General features: G+C 38.1%; 4 protein-coding genes across 8 annotated transcripts; 2 read left to right on the top strand and 2 right to left on the bottom strand.

The window, feature by feature from the left end:
• Window positions 1–1,246: 1,246 nt before the first annotated feature.
• On the bottom strand, window positions 1,247–3,879 carry LOC6573551 (gamma-taxilin). Its single transcript, XM_001999583.4, has 4 exons — window positions 3,343–3,879; window positions 2,863–3,263; window positions 2,511–2,657; window positions 1,247–2,454 (listed from the first exon to the last, which is right to left on the bottom strand). Exons 1-4 carry the CDS (start codon window positions 3,412–3,414, stop codon window positions 1,428–1,430), a joined length of 1,647 nt encoding a protein of 548 aa, XP_001999619.1. The 5' UTR covers window positions 3,415–3,879; the 3' UTR covers window positions 1,247–1,427.
• Window positions 3,880–4,141: 262 nt separating this feature from the next.
• On the top strand, window positions 4,142–5,157 carry LOC6573552 (V-type proton ATPase subunit G). The gene is made up of 3 exons (XM_001999584.4): window positions 4,142–4,336; window positions 4,505–4,605; window positions 4,667–5,157. Exons 1-3 carry the CDS (start codon window positions 4,255–4,257, stop codon window positions 4,835–4,837), a joined length of 354 nt encoding a protein of 117 aa, XP_001999620.1. The 5' UTR covers window positions 4,142–4,254; the 3' UTR covers window positions 4,838–5,157.
• Window positions 5,158–5,413: 256 nt separating this feature from the next.
• On the top strand, window positions 5,414–17,039 carry LOC6573553 (anoctamin-1). 4 transcript variants are annotated; one of them, XM_015166970.3, is made up of 15 exons: window positions 5,414–6,108; window positions 11,026–11,374; window positions 11,444–11,512; window positions 11,590–11,679; window positions 12,065–12,225; window positions 12,300–12,468; window positions 12,540–12,660; window positions 12,722–12,833; window positions 12,896–13,454; window positions 13,517–13,720; window positions 13,777–14,238; window positions 14,295–14,470; window positions 14,534–14,639; window positions 16,235–16,373; window positions 16,434–17,039. In XM_015166970.3, the coding sequence occupies exons 1-15, from the start codon at window positions 5,723–5,725 to the stop codon at window positions 16,625–16,627; spliced, it is 3,297 nt and encodes a 1,098-aa protein (XP_015022456.1). In that variant the 5' UTR covers window positions 5,414–5,722; the 3' UTR covers window positions 16,628–17,039. The 4 variants fall into 4 exon arrangements, with proteins under 4 accessions (XP_015022456.1, XP_015022457.1, XP_001999621.1 ...); XM_015166971.3 differs by having other exon boundaries at window positions 5,415–6,108; window positions 11,590–11,661; XM_032727895.2 differs by lacking the exon at window positions 5,414–6,108 and adding an exon at window positions 8,174–8,414.
• Window positions 14,655–15,825, bottom strand: LOC6573554. Of its 2 annotated transcripts, XM_015166972.3 has the most exons (5): window positions 15,388–15,825; window positions 15,213–15,334; window positions 15,002–15,158; window positions 14,838–14,942; window positions 14,655–14,760 (listed from the first exon to the last, which is right to left on the bottom strand). In XM_015166972.3, the coding sequence occupies exons 1-5, from the start codon at window positions 15,575–15,577 to the stop codon at window positions 14,744–14,746; spliced, it is 591 nt and encodes a 196-aa protein (XP_015022458.1). In that variant the 5' UTR covers window positions 15,578–15,825; the 3' UTR covers window positions 14,655–14,743. The 2 variants fall into 2 exon arrangements, with proteins under 2 accessions (XP_015022458.1, XP_001999622.1); XM_001999586.4 differs by having other exon boundaries at window positions 14,655–14,942.
• Window positions 17,040–17,443: the final 404 nt, after the last annotated feature.

The raw sequence follows: 17,443 nt of genomic DNA, 5'->3' as shown, positions 1-17,443 counted from the left end.
GTGCTCATATTGACCATGAAGCAACAATTTTGCATAGCAAACACTGGACAAAGTCAATGCAGTTTGTTGCATGCCACGGCAGACACTGTGGCACCCAACTGCCAATTTGCAGCCCAATTACGCACGACGACACGGCAACTGCTGCAGCAGCAGCAGCAGCTCAAGAATTTGCATAGTCGAACAAAATACCAGCAATTTTAAAGCCAATTTAAGTTATGTTAAGCCATTTGCTTAACTAATTCAGAAACTAGGTTCTCCGTATTTGAAGAGGTTAAGAAGATTTCTATACAGGTAGTCCCAAGAATTTAATTATAATTTCCTAATGGTTTATGAGGTGCTGCGAATCTGAAGAAGATAATAGTTTAACTTTGTTACTTCGTGCTGTTCAGATATTATAACAGAAAATTTGATTTCTGTGAGCAGGGTATAATAGAGCTTAGCCGATTTCTTATTCTGTTCTATTTTTGAATTTTTCAACTAACGATTCCAGCACAGAAATACTTCTAAGTTCTCATATTACCAGAAATTGAATATAAAGAATATGGTTCTATACTCAATGCAAACTACTTCAATGTTTTATGTTTATTGTAGGATATATGTATATAGTATATTATGGGTATTACAATATGTGATATAAATATATATGTATTCATATTATAAAAATCGTATTTTATTTATATTTCGGTTTTTAGTTATAGAAATATCCACAGATGTAAAATCTTAACATCGGAGTGTCATATATTTTACGAAATTGAGCAAAATTGTAAAAAATATATCTTTATATATATCATTTATATCCATTCATGAAGAGATTACATATTACGTTCGATAATCGAATCATTATTATTTATGGTAAATATCCGTTACTATGAACGAATATTGCTTAGAGCACATATGAATTTAGAGTAAAGAAAACAAAGAGTTTTATGCAAAAATAAATATATTTAACAAAAAAAATTAATAATTTTGTTTGGTTTATCTAAAATATTCATAAATACGAGACAAGGCTGAACTATATCCGATTTAAAAATAAATAAAAATTGTAAATATTTTTCTTCTGGTTATATCGGAAATTTTTTACATATGTGTATATATGGTTTATTGCTAATTAATTAATTTTTTTCTTTTTACTTTAGATGTATAAATTCATTTATTGAAAACTTTATATTTTATTTTGTGCTTAGAATAGCTCTAAATGGGCTCATTAATAAATAAGTATAAAATAGAATAAATAATAAATTCTCGATTTGAGCTGTTTTCTTTCCTTCTTTCTATTCCGCTGATGGCTTTACATTTGTTGAGTTAAAGTACATAAATATTTTTAAAAATGAATAAATCAAAATGCACATATACAAGAAGGATGCAATAATTTCAAGCACAAGCACATTGACAGTCGAGGGAGGCGCTTTAATGTCAGGCCCCCGATCCTACTTGGAATCAATCAGTTCAGGCACTTCCGACTGGTCAAAAGACGCTAAGTCACCTTGCCGAGACTCTGGCACTATTTCTGCATCAGCATCGTTTGCATTGCAGTTCCCTTCAGAAGCTTCAGAAGATTGGGGCTGCTCCACATTGTCGAATTCTGCAATTTCACACTCGGCATCAGCGTCGCCCTCGGCCTCGGCCTCGGCTTCTGGTTCTGGCTCTAGCTCGGGCTCAGCCTCAGGCTCAGGATCAGCCTCAGCTTGTGCTTGTGCATCTCCATCTGTTGACGGTTCAGGCCTGGGAGTGTCAGCTTCCCCGTCGATCGCAGCCGCCGCTGCAGCAGCCGCTGCTGCAGCTTTAGCCTTTGACTTTGCCTTTTTCTTATTGTTCTTCTTGATATTGTTTGCCCTCTGTTGCTCTTCGGCTGCTTGTTTCCTTTCTGCTTCGGCAGCGGCAATTTTCGCATCATTTGTGGTGAGCAGCTTCATTTGATTCTGCAAGTTGGCCAGCGTTTGCTTCAGTTCAGCACAGTTGCGCGTCATCAGCTCCATTTTGGCACTGTCCGTGTTGATCGGCACAACTTTAATGGGCTCTGGCTCGGGCGGTAGCTGTGGCATAGCAGGAATTGGAATATTTTTCTCACGAAGAGTCTGGTGAAGTGTTGTACGCTCTAGTTGCAGTGCGCGCAGTAGCTTCTGCAGCTGATCCACCTGCTTTTGTAGGCGTTCCGCCTGCTGGTCTCGTTGTTGTTTTTCAGTGGCCAATTCAATGACCATGCCGTTCGCTTTCTCATATTTTTGCCGCCAGCCCAGAGCTTCCTTCTCAATTTTCTTGGTGTGCTTGGACATTTTCTCCAGCTCGATCTTGTAACTGCCAAAGACTTCATTGGATTTCTTAAGCGATTGCTGAAACTCATCGTATTTCGCCGTATATATATTAAGCTGCTCTTTGAGCTGTTGCTCCCGTTCCGTTAGATCCTTGATCGAGCGCTGTGCCTGCAACAACTTCTCCAGACCAATCTGATTCTCTCTATTTTAAAAATATATGATAAGAGTGAAGCGAGCAACTAATTAATTAATACTCACTTGGTTAGTATCTCTTTTTCCATAGCAGCTTCAACCTGAGCCTTGGTGAGCTTCGCTTGATGCAGCTGAGACTCAAGCTGAACCTGTTCGTTCAGTTTTTCCAAGTGCTTCTCGCGCGCCTGATATTGTTCAGCTAGAAGTTTCAACCTAAAAACACATACCAAAATACATTTATATATACAAATATATGTATCGCGAACATATGGTCGATTGATGCCTATATTGTATGTATGTATGTATGTATGTGGCAGCCAGATACATACATCCACAAGAAAACCGCATGCAGTGTCGTGCCTATAAATAGACATCGAACACCGGTGTTTCTCTGCTGATGGGCGGCAGCGCCACTTACTTTTTGGTCATTTCGATGTTGTAATCACGTAATTTAACGTTCTCCTCGTTGTTTTTGGACAGAGACTTTTGCACCTCGTTTAATGAACTCTGAAATTTCGTTTGACTCTCCTTGCGTCGCTCCTCCTCGACCTTGATTTGCTGCATACTCTCGTTTTTCACAGACTTTAGTATGCGCTGCTGTTCCCGGCACACCTCTTGCAGCTTGTCCCTCATGAGAACGCTCTTGTTCAGCTCCCGCTGCACCTGCTCCTTCTCCCGTTGTTGGCACTCCATGTGCCGCTGTAGTGCACGCATCTCGGTGGTGAGCCGGCTCACTGTTTTCTCGCTCTCCACGTGCCGCTGCAATAGCATTTTCAATTTGTCCTCATTTGTGGAGCATTCATCTAAGGATCTCAGCACCTGGTAACGGGATTCACATTATTATTTTTTTTATTGCCTTTGTACTCAATGTGTAGAATTTGCTGGTATCAGGACTTACCACATCCTCAAGCTTTAGCTCCCGTTGTTTCTCATCGCGCACAACTCGCTTGTTCTTGTTCGGCCTTTCCATGGTAAATCACCTCTATATATGCGTATATTAAGTTCTTTCAAATTATTGCTATATTTGTTGAGATTACTAGCAACAGAGTGGCCGAATCCTTATAATAAAATCCGCGTATTTATTCATATAAACAAATATACCAAACAATTCCACTTGAACTTAATCAAAATACTGACCACTCTTTTATATAAGCAAATTGAATAATCTGCTACTATGGAGTTTAAGCATTTGATCTAAATCGGTTTTGTAATTAAGGTTGAAAATAACACAGATACTCAAATTACTAATCACTTAAAATTTCGAAAGAAGTTGCAGTTTGTAAATATGTCGGCTTCTCGATAAATTGTGTTGAATAGTTATTAAAATTATATGCGTCACGTTCAAATTTAAATTGTTGTACAGCAGAGCTCTCTGCGTCGTCTTGAGTTAATTATTTCGAAAATATACAAACTGAAACATAACAACGTGTAATAAAATCAAATGACAAAGAATACAATGTGGGTTGTTAACATTAACATTTATTTTGTATAATTTACTCAACTTAAGTGTTTAAAGGCATCAGTCCTGCAGTATTTAACGAACTTATCTGCTGTTATGCGGTGGAGTCGATTATAGGAAATGTATCGATAGTATTTTTTTATTGCAAACGAACTTGTCGCGCATAATTTCCTATTCGATATAATCGATTTTTCACTAATTTAGTGTGTATGCGTGTGTGTGACTTCGTCATATGACATTTTTCACGTCGTTTGTGTTAAGTCTGTCGTAGTCGTCACTTGCTTTTTTCAACTTGCATTGATACCACGGCCCGAGCGAGCAGAAAAACATTAATTTTTAAAATACCTTAAAATGGCCAGCCAAACGCAGGGAATACAGCAATTGCTTGCTGCCGAAAAGAAGGCAGCCGAGAAGGTTGCCGAGGCCAGAAAACGTAAGCAAAAAACCTACTAAATTATAATCCAATTGGATAGACATAAAACGACTTACGACTTTTTCGCTATCGACGTTACGCGCGTTGAGCGACATCAAGTCACATGATTCGTTTGCACTCGAGTAAATAAATATTGATGTTATGAAAAACTCTCTGCTACAATTGCAGGCAAGGCAAGGAGATTGAAGCAAGCCAAGGATGAGGCCACCGAGGAGATTGAGAAATTCCGGCAGGAGCGCGAGCGCGCCTTTAAAGAATTCGAGGCCAAGGTTAGTTACTCATTAATAAGCGCTAAGTGAAATATGTATATCATTCAATATATCAATACAGCATATGGGCAGCCGCGAAGGAGTTGCAGCGAAAATCGATGCCGATACTCGTGTGAAGCTGGCCGATATGGAGGCTGCCATCAGGACACGCAAAGAACCCGTCATTCAGGAGATCTTGCAGTTCGTCTACAACATCTCTCCCGAAGTGCACAAAAACTACAACAGGAAGTAAATTTTTGGGCGCGACGACGACTTCAACGGCGTTGGCCGTATCCAAAATATTGCTCGTTTTAATGTAAATTCGATGTCCAAGTTCAACTCTTTAATGCATAATTTAGCCCCTTAATAATAGTGCATACTATATTAAACACTGCTGTATTATTATTCCATATATTAAAAAATTTGTTGTTTCACCAAGATAGAACCTCGGTGCAGTTAAATGCTAGCTATTTGTTAACCACTGTTAATTTTTGCTTTTGCAATTCTTAATTAAAGTGTATTATTTTGTTTATGTTTTATTCCATTCAAATACAAGCTGTTATTTTATTCGAACTTTATTTTATTCTTTACCTTGGTATGGGCAAATATGATACCAGACACGTTCAGACTTGCATGACAGCAAATGCATAGTTCAATTGGTCTTATTGAACTTAGTTTTCCGAGTAGACAGATATGTATGTATGTATGTCTGTATGTGAATTCGCGTAGATGTTGCATGACAATCTAATCTGACTGCATGACTAACTGGTATTATATTACGGTATTTTTTAGTACGTTTCTGGCTGGTATTTAAATCATGCTGACAAAATGTAGTCGTTAGTGTTTATTTTGGTGCTGCTTGGCTAGTTGCGGCAGAATTGGCGGTGTGGAGCTGGTGCCGTTATTTTCAGTGCAAGCACGGCAAATGCAATTGTATAACAGAAGTGCAAGATTCAATACTCAGTGATAACGGTTGTCATTCATTCAATTTATAATCTCAATGCCCGCGAGTTGACCTCGAATTTCGCTAACGCGACCCGAAAATGCACACATACTAGCGTAATAACATGTGAAAGTAAACAAGTCCGGCGAGCTTTTAGTATAGTTAAGCGAAAATCTCACACATGTTTAGAGCGAAATGCTAAATTTAGATAATGCCAATGATGGCGGCGATGCTGATGAGTTGGAAACACCTCCTACATTACCTCAGCCTCCACCCCAGCACGAAGAGGAGTCTGCACAGCTGCTGACCGAACAGGCCAAACGGCCAAATGCTACGATTCAGCCACCGTACTCGGCCCCCTTGGCGCCTTACGATATGGAACTGGTAAATCGAGCCGGTCTAAAGGGCAAGCTGCTGGCTAAAGAGAGCATCTGGGGAGGCGCGATGAAGCCAGACGACAGAGGTGCCGAGGCAACGACACGTTTCGTTGATCTTGAGCGAGGCGGCGAAGCCGGAAAGGCCAGAAAGTCATCGACTGAATCACTGAGCTTGCACGAGAAACGGGCGCGATTCGCTGAGAGGTAAGTCCCCCTGTATTTCGACTCTACTGTCGAGGAAACAGCCATTAACTTAATTACATTCCATTTACTATTCCATTCTTATTGTTGTTTATCAATTGTAATTTGTCAATTTATAGGGTGTTTGGGCTGATTCGTTAATAATAAATTATGTATTAAGTAATTAGGGACGAGCTGGATACAAGAAAATAGATTTACGAAGTATCACACTATTACTACAAAAGACTAAATAGAGCTTATGAGATTGCGGATTAGAGAGGCTTAACTTTATACGGGCTACGAACAAAAGATTTCGCAACTGTTAAATTTGTATATACATCTATTTATATTGTCTTTAAGTATACTTTTCCTTTTCGGTATAAAACATATGTTTATAAATTTCAGATTTATGAGAACAACGGAAGTCGGCAAAGCTTTGTGCCTACAAGTATCGATTTCATGATTTCCAAACATAAGTCAAAAACAGCTCTGTGTTTTGTTATCTGACTAGATTATTTATTTAGTGCTCATATTAAAAAATTTTAAACATATTTATATTCTAACGGAATAAAAATATCTTCACAGGGTACCGAATAATCAACTATCTTTTTGCTTTCAACTACTTATCTATAGCGAACCTTTAAGAAAATAATAATAATAATAATAATCCAATCAAAATCCGGTGAAATTTGTACCATTTACTAAGTTTTTAACTACGTTTTCTAGGAATTTTTAGATTTATTTAGATTTTCTTTTGGATGCATTTTGAACAATGAAATGTGCATTTGTATTTTAGTTTTATATATCTATTTCATAGAGATAATAGATTCGAGCGAGAGCAAAATTACCCTGTATAAAACAACTAATCAATATATAATTGTAATTATAATTTGTTTACGGTTTGCCCTTTTGAGTTTGATTTAAAATACACTTGTTTAAAGTGCACAGAAATCTGGAGAGGTGATCAACTGACCTGAATATATTTCCGCTTGCAATGAGAAGAATATTACATCTCACCAACACACACATACACACTCAGACATATCTATGTGTATGTAATATACGCAACAAGTGCTCTCTCATCATACTACTGCTCTTTTTGTATGATGCGACGCGACGCATTGGCCAATAACAGCTGATTTGCTGCTATGCCGTGCTCTTTTGTTCGTATCGGCAACAGTGTTGCCAGCTCAGCCTATTTCAGGCTAGATCTAGCCTATTTGAATGTGGCTCAGCCTATTGATAATAAAATGAGATGAGATGAGATTGGGATGGAATAGCCAAATGCTTGCAGCAACAGAGAGTGCTCCCATTGGTCAATTTAGGCTCAACATTTCGCTTCTTAGTGTTTGAGTGAGAGTCGTTCTATATAAAGGGCAGCAGCGGCAGCATTTCTTCAGTCGCCCAGGCCTGGTGGGGGTCAATCGTGCAGTGCAGCAAAGTGAAGTGAAGTGTGTGATCGTTCAGCTAAGCATTAAAGACTTACAGGAAAGACTTAGAAGAGGAGAAAATACATATTAATATTAATATTATTATTATTTCATTTTTTTTATTTATTTGACCATGTTACCTTTTTCTATATCTTTTTGTGCCCGCCTTCACTTCGTCTTTGACAAGAGGGAGCTTAAGGTCTTTGTGGATATCATAATTGGTCATATACCAACGAGCATATGTTGCTATCTGAACAGCATTTGTACTAGGCAAGTCTGCTGTGAAGACAGTGAACAGAACAGGGCCTAAAACACTGCCTTGAAAGATATATTATTATGATGAGCAAAAAAAAAAAAAAAAAAAAAAAGAGGTTATTGGTAATTTGAGAAATATATTTGCTTCATTTCGTTTTTATCTCATTTTCATCTAGTCCGCTACTCCAGCATTTATTCCTACACTCTAGCCTGCGTTAGTTTGTGGAAACCCACAGCGCGCAGCACTGTTCGGCAAGGTGAAGAAATGTGTAGAAAGAGAGCGTAGGGTGTAGAGTGAACACAACAAGGCAACCCGGCAAACGAACCCAACAACTGTATTGAGCTGCTCAGCTGCTGAGCTGCTCTGCGCTCAGCTGTTGGCGCTTGTTCAGTTTGTTGTCGTTGCTGCTGCGCGTTGGTCGTTGTCTTAGTCGTTGTCGCCGTCGTCGTCATCGTTGCCGCAGTCCGTTTTCTTCATTTATTCGCAGTGAACGCGCGGCGGTTGACAAACGTTGATTTGATTAATAAATCGCGTGGACAGTGAGCAAAGAGCATCAAATAATATTTGTTTGATTTCTTTTCACCATTTTATTATTGTCAACTATGGCTTAGCCGGAAACAGAAACGGAAACGGAGACGGAAACGGTATTACTTAACACGTTTAATGCCTTTTGCCTGTTGCTGTTGTTCTTGTTGCTCCACTGCATTACTCATCAGCTGCTGGGACATAATACAAAGATCTCTCTGTGGCTGTGTCGCTAATATCTGTCTTGTTTTTTGTTGAAAGTCGTGTGGGCGCTTTTTATTTTTGTTTTAGTCTCATTTTTTCAGTTATTTGTCATATCGAAATTCCGCGTATTTTTAACAGCTAAACTGTATAAACAATATATAATGTACAAATCTTAAATTATTTTCGCATCTTGCCTTTGCTCACATAGATGGCGAATTTTGAGTGCAACTAATAAAACTAAAACTTAAAAAAAAAAAAAAAAAAAAAAAAAAATCTTGGGCCTTGATAAAAAAAAATAAATAAATAAAACAGTTTTATTTAGTCAAAAGTAAGCACAGTATTGTATGTAAATGTGTATAATTCTGGGCAAGCTTCAAGTTAATTACTTTATTTGTTTGAAGGTCATTATTGTTTGTGGATAAGAGGCCTATAAATTGTAAAAAATTTAGCTGTTAACTTTCAGAAAAACTAAACGAATAGGGGCCCAAAGAGAACGGCTAATAATTAAATGAGAATGACCATTGTTAAGCTGTTGTTGTATTGAAAATATGGCAAATATTCTTAAATTCTTATGAATATAAAAATTTGCTCTATGCATGATTCGCCGATAATATCAATAACAAGATATATTAATACTGCGAGCTTAGTAATATTTTAATTTTTTTTTTTTATATTTCATTATTATATAAACAAATTAAATACTTGTAGATCAGATATACATTATTATAAATACATTAATTTAGCACCTTTCTAAACCAGTTCTATATAATGAAAGTTTAGTTATTATCTCTTGTGTTTAATCGTTAATCGTTAATTTAATATAAGCCATAAGCATAACAGAAAATGATATTGTAATATTATGATAATTAAGACAATAAAATATTGTAGTTATAATACAAGTTGTTTATAGTAATAATTTGCTATATAATATCTGAGCTACTTGCTTACTTTTCTAAAGTAAACACGATATTAATAAAATACTTTGGAAATGAGTGTATTGAGACTCAGCTCAGTTTGCTATGTATATAAATAAAATATGCTTAGCTTGAAAACCAGCGAGTGAGTACTTGCATCAAAATAATGTGAGTGATTCATCAAGTGACAGATTCCATGGTCAAGATGCAGGAGAAAATATATATGTATATACTATAGCTGAATCATAGGTGATAGCCTAAGCAATATGTTTCACATGCAAATATTAAATTTGCGTATATGTCGTGTATATATGTATATATATATTACTCTTGATAATATTTTAAATGTGCAGCCGTTTTCGCTCATTAGCAAATCGTTTATTTGTACTCAGTTGAAGCAAAAATATTATGTGGCAAAAGCTTTCGAGCGAGCTTCTGACATAACATTGCTCTTGTTTATTTTGAATTGCATTTTGAGCTATAAAACTGCTGCACAAATAATTAAATTTCCGACATTAGTATATATAAATACATATATATATATATATAAAACAAGTAAGAAGGCTCTAGTCGAGACTGCTCGACTAGGAGATACCCTGAACCCTCTAAGCTGATATTCTAATAATTCTGCATTTTTATGCACACTTACATACACATGCATCCACACGCACGCATAAGCCTGCGCTCTGCTAACAGCGCAGTAAGTAGCGACTGCGCTTGGGCTGCGCTGCTTTGTGGGCAATATTATGAGAATTTATTTGTTGAATAATTTCTTTTGTAGACATAAGATCTTAATGAAACTTTCAGAGTGTAATTATATGATGAATATGTGTGTACATTCCAAAGCACAAGTCTCTAGTACTTGAAATTTTTTTACAAATTGGGGGAAAAGGGGGCGTGGTATCCAAAATCTGTAAATTACAAAATATTTGTATCGATTAACTTTATATACAACGCAAATTTGAAGACTCCAGGTCTAAAAATGTTAAAATTAGGCTGAAAAAAACAATGCCGATTTTTTGATTATTCTCGATAAAAAAGTTATCGGATGAATTATCGAAAAAATTAAGCAAACTCGTACTGCCAAATTTCAGCTCTCTAGCTCTTATAACTTCTGAGATCGACGCACTCATACGGACGGACGGACGGACGGACAGACGGACAGGGCTATATCAACTCAGCTCGTCGCGCTGATCAAGAATATATATACTTTGTGGGGTCTGCCACGCCTCCTTCTGCCCGTTACATACTTTTTCACAAAACCATTATACCCTGATTTCCCATTTTCAATGGGTTCAGGGTATAACAAGGCGCCTGGCTGCTCAAACATTTTAATCTGGTTGCTCTGACGGTCATTAAGTATACGACCCATTTAATGTTAACAGCTCCCATTCATATTGACCCATATTATTGGGGATGTGGTGTGACTCGATTATGAGCACGGAACACGGCAGGGAGCCAAACCACACTGTGTATTGCGTGAAGAGGTCAAGTCTGCAGGGAATCATTTGTTGCTGCTTGAATATGTTAGCCATTTTGAAATGAAATCATTTGACATGTCAAGCTCTTGCACAAATCTAACGAGCTGTTTTCTAATTTGCCCATTTTACAGCGGCCTATCCACCTATCAACTGTCAGAGACTGTCGGGTCATTGCCCAACGGGAAGAACTCCACCTTAAATCAGTCGGATCCTCTACTGCCAATGTCAGAGCCCACACAGAGCTACGATGAGCGCGAGTGCAGCTGTCCGCGCGAATATTATCAGAGAGCCGAGCTGAACAGTTCACTCTTCTTTGCGGACTGCAAGCGCTCCATAGATTTCGTGCTGGCCTACAGGACCAATCCTAACGAGGCGACGGAGGCGGAAAATGAGGAAAAGCGACGCATCTTCCAAGAGAATCTAATACAGCAAGGCCTTGAGGTGGAGTTCAGTCAAAAGGACCAAATTTACTTTGTCAAGGTGGAATGTCTAACAAATATATACTATAACTGTATATATGTATTTCCAATATCTATCGAATCATTTCAGATCCATGCACCACTGGAGGTGCTACGTCGCTATGCGGAGATACTTAAGCTGCGTATGCCCATGAAGGAGGTGTGTATGCATTTTCCTTGAACCACAAGTTTTTCAATGCACACGAATGATACACGAAACATTTTATCTTATTTTAGTCATTATGTAATTTGCGCGTTTATGAAAGATCAAATCGTCTACACAATGCGGCCCATTATTTGTCGAAGAAGGTCTGCAAAAAAGTTCAGGTCTTAATTAAATACAATTAACAATTATTGCAGATTAAGCGTCCTGCCATGCTACTAAACTAAAAAAATCCTCGATCTCTGAGTGTTTGCCGTATTTATGCTTGAGCTCTATACACGCCCTACTTGATATCCAATTGCTAGTGTAAATCCACTCAATCTCAATCTCTTAAGATTATCTTAATTTATGTTTTTTATAGAATTTATATTAGTTTGGATCTAACTTAAACTTTTGTTTTAGTTTAGTTCTTATTTATTATGATTTTTAAAAGATCTGTATATATAAATTTCTTTTCCGGTTTTGTGTTTTGTTATCCTACACTTTCTTCATGTAAACTGTAAAGTCTTTTGCTTTGAGTAACTAATTAATATATTAACATTCTTTCAGATACCTGGTTTGTCTGTGGTCAATCGTTCCTCAAAAAGTGTTTATTCTAGTCTCAAATCATCCTGCCACTCCATTTTGCGTCACATCTATGTGGACGAGCGTTACTTTCCAAAGCGTGCGCATCGCTTCACAGCCATCTACAGTCGTGATAAGGAATATCTGTGAGTCAGCATTGAGACAATGTCTACATAGTTGCATAAGTCATCTATTTCTATAAATTCCGCTCTGCTTATAGGTTCGATATACGTCAGGATTGCTTTTTTACAACGGCAGTGCGTTCACGTATTGTGGAATTCATTTTGGATCGACAGCGTTTTCCTGCCAAGCGTCAGAATGACATGGCCTTTGGCATTGAGCGTTTGGTGGCCGAGGGTGTTTACTGTGCGGCGTATCCACTGCATGATGTGAGTAGCTAGCATAATGCAAATAAAAATAGATAAATAGAATAAATACATATATATATTTAACTGCACAGGGCGAAATTACGGAGGAGGGCACCATGCGGGAGCTGCTCTATACAAACTGGGCCTCGGTGAAAAAATGGTATCGCTATCAGCCCCTAGATGATATCAAAGAGTACTTTGGCGTCAAGATTGGTAAGTGTTGGGCATCCCTTTAATCAGACTCACTTACTCATAGTTTTTCCCACTTTTCCAGGTCTCTACTTTGCCTGGCTGGGCTACTATACGTACATGCTGCTGTTAGCTTCCATTGTAGGCGTCGCATGTTTCATTTACTCCTGGTTTTCTCTCGAGAACTATGTGCCCGTGTAAGTTATGAAAGTAGAGTCCGTTTACGCTATAGCTAAGCAACATCTATCATCGTTTTCAGCAAGGATATTTGCGTACGCTCAAACTCGAACTTCACAATGTGTCCGCTGTGCGATTGGTGTGAATTCTGGAATCTAAGCGAGACGTGCAATTATGCCAAAATTACATACCTCATAGACAACCCAAGCACAATATTCTTTGCCGTCTTTATGTCGTTTTGGGCGACGTTATTCTTGGAGCTCTGGAAACGCTATTCGGCTGAGATAACACATCGCTGGGATTTGACGGGCTTCGATGTGCACGAGGAGCATCCGCGGCCGCAGTATTTAGCCCGCCTGGAGCACATTGAGCCCACGCGCACGGATTATGTGACCAATATAAAGGAGCCCACTGTGCCGTTTTGGCGCATGAAACTGCCAGCGACTGTCTTCAGCTTCTCCGTGGTGGTGCTGCTCATTGCCTTGGCTTTTGTGGCACTGGTTGCCGTCGTTGTGCATCGCATGTCCATGCTGGCAGCCCTAAAGGTGGATGGCAGTGGCATGACTACATCGAAAGCAATTGTTTTAGCCGCTGCATCGGCGGCATTTGTGAATCTCTGTTTGCTTTACATACTGAACTATGTAAGTAACTTGACCCCCCGTACACATTTATTATATATTCATACAACTTCTCCTTTATCTAGTTATACAATCACTTGGCCGAGTATCTGACTGAGCTGGAAATGTGGCGCACTCAAACGCAATTCGACGATTCACTGACTCTCAAGATTTACCTGTTGCAGTTCGTGAACTACTACGCCTCGATATTTTATATAGCTTTCTTCAAGGGTAAATTCGTGGGGCATCCGGGAGAGTATATTACCGTCTTTAAATACCGTCAAGAGGAGGTGGGTTTTCATGGCATTTATGGTATAGCTAAATCTAATTGTTTTCCTACTTTCAGTGCTCTTCGGGTGGCTGTCTGACGGAGCTTTGCATACAGCTGGCCATTATAATGATTGGCAAGCAGGCATTTAATACCATTTTGGAGGTTTACCTGCCGATGTTTTGGCGCAAAGTGCAAGCTATTCAAGTTGGCCTTTCACGTCTGTTTGGCAATTCGGTTAAGCCCGACAAGGCGAAGGACGAGCGCTGGATGCGTGACTTCAAGCTACTCGATTGGGGTGCACGCAGCTTGTTCCCCGAGTATTTGGAAATGGTTTTGCAATATGGTTTTGTCACCATCTTTGTGGCTGCTTTTCCGCTGGCGCCGTTCTTTGCGCTTCTCAATAACATACTCGAAATGCGTCTGGATGCCAAAAAGCTGCTGACCCACCACAAACGGCCCGTGTCCCAACGTGTCCGAGATATTGGCGTTTGGTATCGCATTCTGGATTGCATTGGCAAACTGAGTGTCATTACGAATGTGAGTTGATTTCAATTTGCTTTACATCTAGCATTAACTAATTGAACTGTTTTTAGGGTTTTATTATAGCCTTCACTTCGGATATGATACCACGCTTGGTGTATCGCAGCCTAAAGTCACCAGATGGAAGCCTAAATGGATACTTGGACTTTACCTTGTCCGAGTTTCGAATATCCGACTCATCCAAGCTGCATAGCTTAGCTGGAGATTTTTCAAATATAACCACGTGCAAGTAAATACACTTAAGATATTATGTAGATATTAGATTATATAATATCTGTTACTTTACTCTCAGATACACGGATTACCGAGAGCCGCCCACTTCGCCGAACAAATATCATTTGACGAGCACATTTTACATAATTTTAGCTTGTCGCCTGGGATTTGTTGTGGTGTTTGAAGTAAGTTTCGAGCAATTTGACTTTGCATTGTTCGTTTTATTTGTTTCATTACATAAATGCTTGTACATCAATTAAGAAAATAGCTTTGGTTAATGTTATCCAATTTAAATGAGATTTCCTTCTGGTCGTTCAGGTGTATATAGAATAGCAATTAATTACCTTTGACAAACTTTCAAACCTTGATATGCTGAAACATACCCGACGTTTCCACAATGCTCTCCTGCAGCGCACGATTCTCGTTCGTGGATGCCTTCAGCATGCGATAGAGCGCATAGATGCCATAGGCAACAAGTGCGTTGAGCACTAGATAAATTCATATAAATCAATTGTGGATAATAGTTAGAGTTGAGGGGCAAACTTACCTATGAAAACACCAAAGAGCACACTTCGTGCTATGCGTCGATCTATGGAGGCGTCCGCTTCATCAATTTTGACCTCTAAGGATACGAAAATCGCCACCTCAATGACCATAGAAACGTATGCGTTGATCAGCCATGGGGCAATGCATATTAGTCGTCGCTAAATACATATTTATAGAGAGATATCACAGTGGGGCATAACAGTATATCTCACCTGTTTGATGCCATCGACTAGAATGCCAGCCACCACTAGATTTATCAATGCCTTTACCCAAACGGTTACAGTTAGTATCATATAGAAGGCCTGCGAGAACTCATGAACCAGCACATAGTCCACTGGAAAGTAGATGGGTTAGGTCTGTCTACTTCCACTTCGATTCATTGTTTACCCAGTGTGGCGACAAATGCTCCGAATGGACTCAAGATCTGAACATCATTTTGCTGCCATTGCGTAAAGTCCATAAAGTCATTGTACAGATAGAAGCTGCTTAGGCCGAGGATGCACAGCGCAATCAGAGCATCCAAGCAGGCTATGCTCAGGCCGAAAGTGCGCAGATTGAAACAGGCGAAACGTTTCATTATTTAAATTTGTAGTTTTTCAATAGCTTGGATATTATTTAAATTATTTGCTAGTTATATGTCTATATTATCCTTTATTTATTATAATTTTTTGTGAACGTGCGTGCGTTCGCTTCGAACTATTTGTCGCTACTAAATCAAATAATGTTGCCGTGTCTCACAGAATGAGGTCCAATTTTCATTGAGCTGGCATTTTCGCTTTTCACTTTTCACTCTTCAAGAAATTCTTATACATTTGTTGCACATGAACTAGATCTGTGTGTGGGCTTCTTCTGTGTCTCTTCATATTAGTCTTAATTGGTAGTCTTGTTTTTTTTTTTACACCTGCTTAAGCTATCTATCGAATTTTTTGACCCTATAAAGCAGTTGGCTCTCGCAGATAGATCAATGCAAAGTGTGTCCGCTGGCTGATGAGCTAAAAGAATTTAATTAACTAGACAGAAAACAATATTCTAAACGACAGCAGGCGCATTTTTAAGGTTTTACTCTGTGCTAATGACCCCAATCAGGTGTTGGGGTGATGAAATATTGCACCTATACCAGTTGGAGAACTAAGGGTAAAATGCTCTTTAGCAATTAGTTGAATTCAAATGCTCTTTGAAGGTTGTGCAGACTGCCGAGTATTAAATAATACAAAATTGAATTTATTTTGAACAGAACTTTGTAGCTCTAGTGATGATACTGGTGCGCTGGTGTATACCGGACATGAGCGTGGAGCTGCGGGATCAAATCAGACGCGAGGTTTACATAACCAATGAGATAATCATCGACCAGGAAGCCCAACGCGCACGTTTTGGTAATTGACACATACATAAACGATTGAAATGAAAATCATTGAGTAATTATTTGATTTTAGAACGTGCGAAACGCAACTACTCACTGGCAAGAGCTGCGAGCGTTCAAGAGGTGGATGCTGCCTCGATAGATGAACCCAATTCGAAGTTTATACAAATTGAAAAGCTACTCAACGCGAATCTCTCACAAATTGAAATGGACTCAATTATACATGGCGAGAATACGACCACAGGAATCTCTGGTGCAGACTGCTAGCGTCTATGCTCTCTTCTAACAATGCTCGGTGATGATATTTAGTTGTAATTTCTTAGTTCAGGCTATTTAGTTTAGGCCTCAAAGTGTTGAATTCATTGTGTTATGCCAGTTCCTTGCAAGAAACTTAATTAGCTATACGAAGTGCTTTACATTTTTTATTTAACAATATGGTTTAAAGCTTTAATCATACAAATATTATCCCAGTTTTGTTGAATATTGTAGATGAAATTATTGGGCACAACTGCAAAGACTTAGCACAAATCTAGTTAAAATATTGTTCTAGCTCATCAGTTGCCAAAGTGGGAGCTACCATAAAACTAATGAATATTTTTCATTTAAAAATATATGTATTTAATATATTATAATTATACATAATGTCAGATCTTATGAATTAAATTCGATTTTCATATTATTTATTATTACATCTATACAAAGAAATCTCAGGCCTCTTCGAAAATCCATGAAATCTCACCCAAACATACACATATTTTACAATATATGTAAATATTTTAGATAAATTAATTATATATATGTCTATATATATATATACATATATTGAAGGAATATTTATATTAACTGGGCAATGAATGTTTGTATATATTAGATCAAATTAAAATGAAATTAGAATGTCTTTTGAAATGCATCTGATGTTTATGGATTGTAAACTATACTTATATACTATTGTTATATATGTGCTTGTGTAGAGATTGAATATATGATATGATTGATGTATTGGAATTTTATTATATATCTATTAAAGGATTTTACACTAGTTAAAACCCAATGAATTTTTAATTTTGAGATTACAAAATATTT

This window comes from Drosophila mojavensis, unplaced genomic scaffold (genome assembly GCF_018153725.1).
Source record: "Drosophila mojavensis isolate 15081-1352.22 unplaced genomic scaffold, ASM1815372v1 contig_16, whole genome shotgun sequence".
In the NCBI taxonomy this organism is placed as follows: domain Eukaryota; kingdom Metazoa; phylum Arthropoda; class Insecta; order Diptera; family Drosophilidae; genus Drosophila; species Drosophila mojavensis.
Note: the sequence above shows the minus strand (reverse complement) of the source record. Positions and strands in the feature narration are given on the sequence as shown.

Bases quoted from the DNA above. Each gene is read 5' to 3' on its own strand.
- LOC6573551 (XM_001999583.4), bottom strand. From the start codon at position 3,414: ATGGAAAGGCCGAACAAGAACAAGCGAGTTGTGCGCGATGAGAAACAA. The intron at 3,264-3,342 runs GTAAGTCCTGAT...TCCCGTTACCAG, and splicing joins AGCTAAAGCTTGAGGATGTG to GTGCTGAGATCCTTAGATGA. The intron at 2,658-2,862 runs GTAAGTGGCGCT...ATGTGTTTTTAG, and splicing joins AACATCGAAATGACCAAAAA to GTTGAAACTTCTAGCTGAAC.
- LOC6573552 (XM_001999584.4), top strand. From the start codon at position 4,255: ATGGCCAGCCAAACGCAGGGAATACAGCAATTGCTTGCTGCCGAAAAG. The intron at 4,337-4,504 runs GTAAGCAAAAAA...CTACAATTGCAG, and splicing joins GGTTGCCGAGGCCAGAAAAC to GCAAGGCAAGGAGATTGAAG. The intron at 4,606-4,666 runs GTTAGTTACTCA...ATATCAATACAG, and splicing joins TTAAAGAATTCGAGGCCAAG to CATATGGGCAGCCGCGAAGG.
- LOC6573553 (XM_015166970.3), top strand. From the start codon at position 5,723: ATGCTAAATTTAGATAATGCCAATGATGGCGGCGATGCTGATGAGTTG. The intron at 13,721-13,776 runs GTGGGTTTTCAT...TCCTACTTTCAG, and splicing joins TTAAATACCGTCAAGAGGAG to TGCTCTTCGGGTGGCTGTCT. The intron at 14,239-14,294 runs GTGAGTTGATTT...AACTGTTTTTAG, and splicing joins AACTGAGTGTCATTACGAAT to GGTTTTATTATAGCCTTCAC.
- LOC6573554 (XM_001999586.4), bottom strand. From the start codon at position 15,577: ATGAAACGTTTCGCCTGTTTCAATCTGCGCACTTTCGGCCTGAGCATA. The intron at 15,335-15,387 runs GTAAACAATGAA...TCTACTTTCCAG, and splicing joins AGCATTTGTCGCCACACTGG to TGGACTATGTGCTGGTTCAT. The intron at 15,159-15,212 runs GTGAGATATACT...ATATGTATTTAG, and splicing joins TAGTCGATGGCATCAAACAG to CGACGACTAATATGCATTGC.